Source organism: Mya arenaria, chromosome 3, assembly GCF_026914265.1.
Source record: "Mya arenaria isolate MELC-2E11 chromosome 3, ASM2691426v1".
NCBI lineage: Eukaryota > Metazoa > Mollusca > Bivalvia > Myida > Myidae > Mya > Mya arenaria.
In genome coordinates, this window is record NC_069124.1 from 9941896 (window position 1) to 9952466 (window position 10571).

Genomic DNA, 10571 nt, shown 5'->3' on the forward strand with positions numbered 1-10571 from the left:
AGAGTAAGTTTAAACATGATCTGCTGAAAAGTTCACATTTGATTGTTCACAATTTTGGAGATTTGTCTTAGTGTTCTACTTCTTGACCCCAAAATTAACTCTGTTTGAACTTGACCTTGATTTTAATGATATTTCACGAGAAAATTTCATGAAACGATAAAAATAAACATGTTCACATTTTCTTTGATTTCACCTGATAACTAAATCTTGTATCTGACAATACACACAATCTGCATTCTGAGCATGTGATGGAAACTACACTTACCGTGTTCCTTAGATTTTCATTTGACCTAGTGCCATAGTCTCCGATCTCGTATAACCCAATTCTTAGTAAACTTGCAATTTAATTAGCTAATGAGGAGTGTTGGTAAAATAGATTCTCTCTTAATACGACCCTTACTTATACTCTACATGGACTTTTATGCATGTTTTATATTTGTCGTTAGAATGTTTTTCATTGATTTGAACAAGTCATTATATTTTTAATCATACATGGCCCATATTCAAAGGTAATACATCACATAAGATAATACTATCCGACGTAAAATCAACGATCTATTGATTCATTAATCTCCATTATTCTGACATATATAGCGTGTTCACAAGTTCCTTTTTATGACTGGAAATGACCCATGTTAGAACTTGGTCTAGCTTTCACGAACACTCACATTGATCAAGTTTCATGTATAACTACTATCATTTCATCTTTATTGGGTTTACTATTGTGACATAGTTTTACCAAATCTGACCAGCTCAATGTTAACCTAGTTTAAATTGGCGCCATCATTTTAAATCATTTCGTCAGATGAACATTCATGACTAGTTCGTGGCTAGTGTGTTGTTGAATCTTTCTGTAGGTGTAACAGATGACTAGTTCGTGGCTAGTATGTTGTTGTTTAATCATTCTGTAGGTGTAACAAATGACTAGTTCGTGGCAAGTGTGTTGTTGAATCATTATGTAGGTGTAACAAATGACTAGTTCGAGGCTAGTGTGTTGTTGAATCATTCTGTAGGTGTAACAAATGAATAGTTCGTGGCTAGTGTGTTGTTGAATCATTCTGTAGGTGTAACAAAAGACTAGTTCGTGGCTAGTGTGTTGTTGTTGAATCTTTCTGTAGGTGTAACAAATGACTAGTGCGTGGCTAGTGTGTTGTTGAATCATTATGAAGGTGTAAAAATGACTAGTTCGTGGCTAGTGTGTTGTTGAATCATTCTGTAGGTGTAACAGATGACTAGTTCTTGGCAAGTGTGTTGTTGAATCATTCTGTAGGTGTAACAGATGACCAGTTCGTGGTTAGTGTGTTGTTGAATAATTCTGTGTGTGTTTAGATGACTAATATCAGGCTAGTGTGTTGTTGAATCATTATGTAGGTGTAACAGATGACAATTTCGTACTTAGTGTGTTGTTTAGTCATTCTGTAGGTGTTTTAGATGATTGATATCTGGCTAGTGGGTTGTTTAATCATTCTGTATGTGTACCAAATGACTAGTTCGTGGCTAGTGTGTTGTTGAATAATTCTGTAGGTGTGTTTAGATGACTAGTTTGCGGTTAGTGTGTTGTTGAATCATTCTGTAGGTGTTTTAGATGACTAGTTCGTGGTTAGTGTGTTGTTGAATCATTCTGTAGGTGTTTTAGATGACTAGTTCGTGGTTAGTGTGTTGTTTAATCATTCTGTAGGTGTTTTAGATGACCAGTTCGTGGCTAGTGTGTTGTTGAATCATTCTGTAGGTGTAACAGATGACCAGTTCGTGGCTAGTGTGTTGTTGAATAATTATGTGTGTGTTTAGATGACTAATATCAGGCTAGTGTGTTGTTGAATCATTATGTAGGTGTAACAGATGACAATTTCGTGGTTAGTGTGTTGTTTAGTCATTCTGTAGGTGTTTTAGATGATTGATATCTGGCTAGTGTGTTGTTTAATCATTATGTAGGTGTACCAATTGACTAGTTCGTAGCTAGTGTGTTGTTGAATCATTCTGTAGGTGTAGATGACTAGTTCGTGGTTAGTGTGTTGTTGAATCATTCTGTAGGTGTTTTAGATGACTAGTTCGTGGTAAGTGTGTTGTTGAATCATTCTCTAGGTGTTTTAGATGACTAGTTCGTGGTTAGTGTGTTGTTGAATCATTCTGTATGTGTTTTAGATGACCAGTTCGTGGCTAGTGTGTTGTTGAATCATTCTGTAGATGTTTTAGATGACTAGTTCGTGGTTAGTGTGTTGTTGAATCATTCTGTAGGTGTTTTATATGACTAGTTCGTGGTTAGTGTGTTGTTGAATCATTCTGTAGGTGTTTTAGATGATCAGTTCGTGGCTATTGTGTTGTTGAATCATTCTGTAGGTGTTTTAGATGACCAGTTCGTGGCTAGTGTGTTGTTGAATCATTCTGTAGGTGTTTTAGATTATTAGTTCGTGGTTAGTGTGGTGTTGAATCATTCTGTAGGTGTGTTTGGATGACTAGTTCGTGGTTAGTGTGTTGTTGAATCATTCTGTAGGTGTGTTTAGATGATGAATAATACTTGGCTAGTGTTTTGTTGAATAAAGATATAATAGATAACTAGTACCTGGCTAGTGTGTTGTTGAATAATTACATATATGTTAATTATTCCGCTGTGTTGATCATGTTTGTGTATGAATGACTTACAAGTAATTGGGTTCCATGGTGTAATCTTGAACTTTAAAACATTTTATAATTTTTATCTTACATTAATAGAGAGAGCATATACAGAGTACAGACATTGTATTAAAAAGATGCCCACACACATACTTTTAAACATGAACAAATGTTTAAATTGACAATATGCACAAAATACACACTTTTTACGAAAGCAATTACACACACTTTTTCGAGTCTAACTAATATAAAAAGGAACTGAAAATACATTACTCTAGGCATGCATAGTAAATAGTAGTAGATGAATGTAATATGGTTTCCTTTGCCCCGTATATCCCATATCGGGTCACCTACTAACCCCGTAACTTATAATATCGATTGAAACATTTTTACTGAACTAGTAACATTTTTAACAAATCTATACTATTCACCGTGAGTAATTTGCTTAATACATGTAGAGCATTATAACATTAGTTTTGATTATTTTTTCTGTCTTGTGCTTAAATGCGACCGAAACAGGGCTTATACAGAGATACATAAAAAGTTCATAAACCATATACAGTTATACTCTTATTATGCGAAAGTAACAAGTTTTATGATAAATATATTTAGTATGTTAAAACTAAAAATGGTTGTTCGTTTATCACCACTAACCACACTGTTCTAAAAATGAATGTAAAATGTAAATATACAACAAAAATAATGCATCAATTTTTTTTTTCAGGGATTAAATTACTAAACTGACAATTTTGATTGTGTATCGCTCAGAAAAGTGATTAGGCGTCAAAACCATGTATTTCGTCTATGAAAGATACATTTCGTCTATATACATTTGTATTATGTTTAAACCAATCATAAGATGCCGCAGTTTTTAACTTCTGTGACGCTTGTTCATCATGAAAAAATTCATGCTCGTTCATAAGACTTTTCACATATTCAAACGGTTTGTTGTTCACATGGGAGTGGCCTCCCTGCCCCGGCCGCGCCCAACTCAAAACAACGCCCTCCCTAGCATGGCGAACAATATTACTAATGAAAACACGTTCAAACTGTTCAGGAATGTGTTCGGCAACTTCTAAACTCAATGCCCAATCATATACGGGTAGTCCATATTGCGGCAGAGTCAAATCAAGAAACTGCACGCGCCCTTCACTTGTGACGTCACAATATGGCGCACCATCATAGGCATCGTATCCCTTTACTTTTCCCGATTCTATGAGAAGTTGTTTATATCTCCCTGGACCGTCACCAAAACTTCCGATAAATGTTCCTGGAATAAATAACTAATCAATATGTTTCAATTAAATATGAAACAAGCGAACTTAAAAGGATTATGCCAACCATTAACAGATAGATTATTTTATAGTGTAACTTGTCGCTCACTACTTTTGCTTTTGTAATGTGAGTACGTATTTGGACATGATAGAAAGAATATTTCTCTTTGTTGTTTTTATCCTATTATACGTTATGTTTCCATCAGTGTTTGGCCATCTTTTCAGCAAGTTGCTATTTTCACGTTGTCATTTTGAATACAAAAAAAACAGAGTTTCAAAAGTAAACACTTGGTTTCATTGGGAAGGAATCATGTCTTTTTGAAAATTTTAATTAAGATTTAAGAATAATGGGCAAACACTGAGACCAACTACTCTCTATCTCATTCAAATGCAAGCTCAATTCATACATTGCAAAATAACACACCAAAATAAATCAGAATCTCAGAATCTCCGTGTATGAACTAAACTAGGGTGGCCCAGGAGCCAAAGTATAACAATCAACAGGGAACACATACAAGTTGTTAACGAAATAAGTACGACTTTTTTATTTCAAGCGCTGGATTGCTTGTTAATTTTGATCATTAGTATCTGAACGAAATGATTAAGGAATACAGTGTTTACTTTGCCATAGCATGATTGTTAACACTTCGTGGCGATTTACGTCCATATATTTTGTCTTTTCCTGTCGCGTTCATAAGCATTTTAATAAATTTCTTTTAGTTATTAAATATCCCCTAACACTTCTGCTGATATTCTTATCTAATAATTATAGTTTTTTTCGCTTTTGAACTTATTTATATAATTTGTTAATATAGGCGTTAAGAAAGAGACTTAGTGGTTTAACGGTGTGATTAACGGCCCGGTGTCGTACCGGCGTTAAATAACCGCTTAATCAAAATCGGCAAATGCAGCAAATGGGGAATGTTTTCAAAACTGTTAAGCCACTTTGAAATTGCTGACTTTTGTCCTTTGCTTTCAGATAATCACTTCCCTGGTATTTTGATTGTAGGTCAGTTTTTGCCGAAGGTATAAAGAATATTTCAGAAGGAATAAAACATTGGCAAAACGACAAATGTGATGCACTTTTAACGAATTAAGAGATGTAGAAAATAAATATTATTGTAAATGGTCCTTCCTTAGCAAACCTGTATTTGATAAGAAAAAGATAAAATATCTTGTTTCTAAAATAGATGAAGTTCTATCTGCCCAAACTACTTATGGAACTTATTAAAATAATGATCTATGACGAAATATCTAAAGAAAAAAACGTTTGATAATAATTGTTATAATGCCCGCAAAAAATCACAGTTGAAAAAAATAATTATGAGATTTTCTAAACTGATACAAATAAACATAGTATATGTGCTGCTAGCAAAACATGCAAGCGAAACTGCTGTTGTAAATAACAAACGCAAATTCAAGAAAGACATCAGAAGTATGCGGAGTTAATCTCCTAAAGACTATTTGAAGTATGTGAGAAGTAAAGTTAATATATCTCGTAGTACATCTCGTGATGAAGGGACGCTTTGAACTTCTTTGAATATCTGAACGAATAGTAGCAATGCCGAGGAATGTATTGCAGATTTCCCGAAAAACAATGTTTTTAATTGTCTAAATATCGAATCTACTAGATCAGAAGTTAAAGAAAGCTATTGATAAGCTGAATGAACGTTCAAGTCTGTGGCTGAGATTAGATAGCGAATGAATACCAATCTTAAGGAGTCTTGGTTAACTATTTACTGCAATATTGAACATTTTTTCTAATTACTTTGATCAATTAAAGCTTGATATTCATTGTTGACTAAAATGTATTTTGTGATAGACCAAGACAATATAGAATGTTTTTTGTTACAAAACAATGAAGTCGTAGATATTTTCAAAAACCATCATGTAACTCAATTCAAAAATATACGTTAAACCAGTTGTAACAATATGTGATAGAGCAGGATGAGAAGATTATAAATTAATGTTAACTTTAACATTGCCAACTAAAGTTATTTTACAACATAATCGCACCTTTATATATTATATTATTATTATATTAAGAATGGGGTTATGGAGATCTAACATGATTTACAATTATTTTATGAAGCATATCCTTAATGTTAAATGGGGCACTCCATATGTTTCGTTGTTTGGCAATCCCGGACGATATCCTTTAAGTATAATGTTCAAGGAACGCATAATACGATCTTTGTATATGTTGACCCATTACCCTAACAATACCGTTGAAAGATTGCACCATTTATAATTATTAGTATGTATGTTTTTTTGTGTTAGAAACATACGAAATGAATATGGTTTGTGCTATATTATAGCCTATATATGACAAAGCTAATACTTTGCAGATTCAAAACAATCTTTGTTAAAATTAGTTGAAACCTCTTTAAAAGAGCAATTCATACAAACTTGGAATAGGGATGAATATCCTCCAATTGTGGCATTTACTTAATTTATAAAACTGATATCAAGCTTGAAATTATTTTCGTTATGCCAAAGAAAGCCTTGTTCGAGCTTTAGTAACCTTAAGACTTGTAATATTAACTGTAAACATATAGAACAGGCACACTCTCATCATCATAGACACAACTACAGATACAACACAGGTTCTTAACAAGGAAGACACAGACGTAAAAATACAAACCAGGCGGACTCACAACTCACATACTGTCAACTAGACAGACACACGATTAAAACTACAACACAGGCAGACTCACAACGAAGCAGACACACACATACAAAATACAACACAGACACACTCTCAAAGTGACAGACACACATCTAAAACTACAACACAGGCAGAACTTATCGAGGCAGACACACAACTACAAAGGACAAACAGGCAGAATATCAACTAGACATAAACTCTTTTGGAAATAATACAACTCAGCAAGACTCTCAACGAGACAGACACACAACTACAAAGACTACACAGGGAGAATTTCAACGAGACAGACACAGCACAGGCAAGTTACATTATTATTCAGATGTTTCTGTCAGATGGGGTTGTACACACCAGTGAACAACTCGATCAAAGCGGCCACTAAATGTTTGTCAGTCATGTGCTGTCCGCCGTCCTCTCTGCTTGCTTGCTGGCACCAACCTCCAGTCTCACTTGTTGCTACACCTTTGTCCCCGAGTTTCTGAAATAATGAATTCAAATATCAACGCTTAAGTGCTGAATTACTTCATGTTGTAAATTAACGGACGGCTAAAGTTGAAGCCAGGAATATCATGAAATAGACGGAAATAAAAGTGTAAGGCCTGAAGAAATTTTATGCATAATTGCAGTTTTAAAATAAAGCCAACATTGACGTATTTGTAAGCCGACGTTAAAGACTGACACCGAAGGACATGTTCGATTTTAGATATTGCAATTCATGTTTTACTTAAGCATAGGTACATTATATTTTCGAGTTTTTGATGTGTAACGAAGCGGACTACCATAAATCACCATTTATGATCCAATTTTGTAATAAAACTAACCTAAGTGTAAGTGAAGAGAACAGCCTGATACTGAAAAATGTTTATACTGACTTATAAGACGACGGTTTTTAAAGGCGCACAATAAATGTTGCTTTAATTGATTGCATTATCATCTTTGACTTATTTTATTTTAATGGTCAAAGTATAACGAAACATATGATTTAGGTACATTTAAAAATATATGCGACAATTTGTTAAATGTATTTTTCATAAGTTGTTCAACAAACATGTTTACAATGTATGAATATATTTGACAATAAGCATATGCTTCGCCCGCTTTGCATGCTTCACTGACGCTCCTTTTACTATTGCAAGTCATTTACAATTGAAATTACCATTTAAACATCCTTACGCAATGTCGAAGCTCAACATAGGGCAATCATTCAATATTTTGAAATATGGTCCCGGACCGCTCATTAGGCCGCGCCTACATATCAATTTGGATATATCAACGATTTTACGCATGATTACTAACATGTTTATTATAAATAATATGACTGTTTAAAATATAAAATTCTTACTGTTTTTACAGTTTTACAAGTTAAACTCAGAGCAAAAGTATGACTTTCACATGATAAATTAACAAATGATAGTGAATTTTCATCATACATATCATAGTGTTTCAACTTTAAGATAAAATATGCAATACTTGGGGAAAACGTGATTTCGTAATAAGCACAGGTCTTGAACATATGAAGAATTTTATCTTTCATTTTGAAATGCATATTTTATAGGGAAAGGGGAATGCTACACATTCTCAGTAGTCTGCGTTTTACTTTTTCCGGCGGCACAAGTTTTAAACAATAATGTATTAAAACAACTTCAAGGCGTTATGTTGTCCATTTTGCTTCAATATAGCGCCCTTATTGGATTTGTATAGGATTCGAATCGCAGGAGGTAAACAATGAGAAACAACAAATTGGTTTTGAATGATATAAGCTATCAGAAATAATTACTTATTTCAAATTACAAATAGCAAACCATTTCTTCGTGGTTTTGCATTAAATTATATATTTATATCGTTAAAACCCGTTTTTAATGACCACCTTTGTGAGAACCCTTTATAAACAAACGTTTTTTTGTCGATTACACTTCATCAACAATAAATATTCAACTAAAGGAATTTTACTTAAGGATTGATTGCTTTTTGTGCGTTTACGCTGTATGGACGCTGCTAGGGCACATGAGCAAATCCATTTTGAATAAATTTTCATTTCTTTAATAAAGAAATCTGCAACTGAGTATTTGTTCTTAATGAAAAGTAACTGACAACAAACATTTGTACAAAGGAATGGCTTAAAATTGAAACATCGTGTATCATTGGTTAAATTGCGTCCCGCTAATATAATCCTCGTCATAACCTCTTGCGGGATATACACTATATACGTAAAAAATAGACAAATAACGAAAATACATTGACACTTCGGACATACTCCCTTCAAATAAAATGACAACTGATAAAACATGCCAAAGACAATTCAATTTTCAATGTGTTTAAATATCTTCAAAACTTTTTTTAAAGGAACACTTGACCATTTATGTCAATAACATTACTCATATCTTCATAAAAACCCTTCTTCTGCCCAGACTTATTTCGAATGCATTTATAGTGTCTGTTTGAAACAACACGAAACATCTAAAATGAATCATCAAACTTTTCTTAATTATATATGATTAATAAATATTCCGTATTAGGTTAAATCCTAAATTATAAGCTTGTTAGAATATTGACGCAATAATGATGGGTGCATGTTGAATAAGGTACTTGTAAACATGTATATTACGCAATTGTAGGATATAATCATGCATTTGAAGTGCTGCTTTCAGAAATGTCATGCAACTGATGTACCAAATTAAACAAATAAAAGCAAATCTATATCTTTGTCCGAATGGCGAAAATTGCACGATGCAGTTCATATTCTATTCTTCTGTGAATAATAATGTTAAACATGTGGCCATTGAAATATGTTTTGCATTAAAATTTATTTTCCGCATTTATCATTGTGTTGTTAATGTTTTGTTGTTGTTATTGTTTGTTTGAAGAAACCCTCCAACATATTTGGTGGCGTTGTTGTCGCTATGATGAAATGGTGATCATTTTTAAAACAGTTAATGTCTTCTCACAAAACTGAATACGAATCTGAAATACTAGCAATGCCATTATCATGGTTGAATGTTAAGTTCTTTAGCCAAAATAAATATTGACTTGTGTCCCTAGACCATCGAACGAGGGTTGTTGTCTGCATGCAAAGCTCTTGTCTTGGGGTTTTGGTGTATGACGCTCTAAAAAGAAAGCCTAAGAGAAATCTTGTAAACCATACCTCACATTCCATTCGTCCTATTTTTTGTTGTTTCAAATTTAGTATTTTTGACAATTTATTCCTTTTTTCTATAACAGCAAACAAGGTTTTGGAAGGAACATCGTGTGTTTTTGGACGATCATGTTCCCGCACAAAGACCGTTTTAGTCTCCAAAGAGACAATGAATATTTTCAGAGTCAATAAAATCACACCACAGGTTCCAAGTGCAACCAAAATGTTTCCTTTATTGGCCATGTTTCTGTCTTCAAGTATGTCAATGCTTTGACAACAATTTGTGGCCAACTCAGATCCTCAACTCAGGCGCTCTTAACACATGTTATAGACTATTAGCTGTTAAAAAGCCTTGAATGCAGTGGTTCGTAACAACGAATATTGCTTACAACAAATTGATAATATTAAATCAGAGGTAAAGTCACGATTTTTGAATGTTCATATATATTTAAGGTTAATTTTGTTTTTTAATATGTTTTTTATATCAGTGGATCATATAATCAGATAAACGGAACCTTTTGAAACGAAACGTGCATCCTGTTATAAAAGGATTATCAAAAAAATAGTGAACACTTATGACTAATTTTCTTGTTACAAGAAGGCAAACATCTGTCCTAAAACAGAAGGAATCACCACAATATATATGCGAAAATCAACAAAACGACCAAAACGTGCTAAATCCTTCTTTCGTCAAATGCATTACTCTCAAACCCCTTCAGATGTATCAATAAACACATAAATTGTCTTTAGTAAATATTGAGCTTTAAAACGACATACTACTGGACATTGAAAGAGTTTCTGTAAAAGTCCGAATATGTAGACTTTTTTTAACAAAGTGATAATTCAAACGATTTTGAATATTAAGGCCTTATGCATATTTAATAGAATG

General features: G+C 33.3%; 1 protein-coding gene across 1 annotated transcript; it reads right to left on the reverse strand.

Annotated features, from left to right (window-relative positions):
* Positions 1-2717: 2717 nt before the first annotated feature.
* LOC128226490 (uncharacterized) lies at positions 2718-9842 on the reverse strand. Its single transcript, XM_052936383.1, has 3 exons — positions 9692-9842; positions 6901-7027; positions 2718-3880 (listed from the first exon to the last, which is right to left on the reverse strand). Exons 1-3 carry the CDS (start codon positions 9701-9703, stop codon positions 3387-3389), a joined length of 633 nt encoding a protein of 210 aa, XP_052792343.1. The 5' UTR covers positions 9704-9842; the 3' UTR covers positions 2718-3386.
* Positions 9843-10571: the final 729 nt, after the last annotated feature.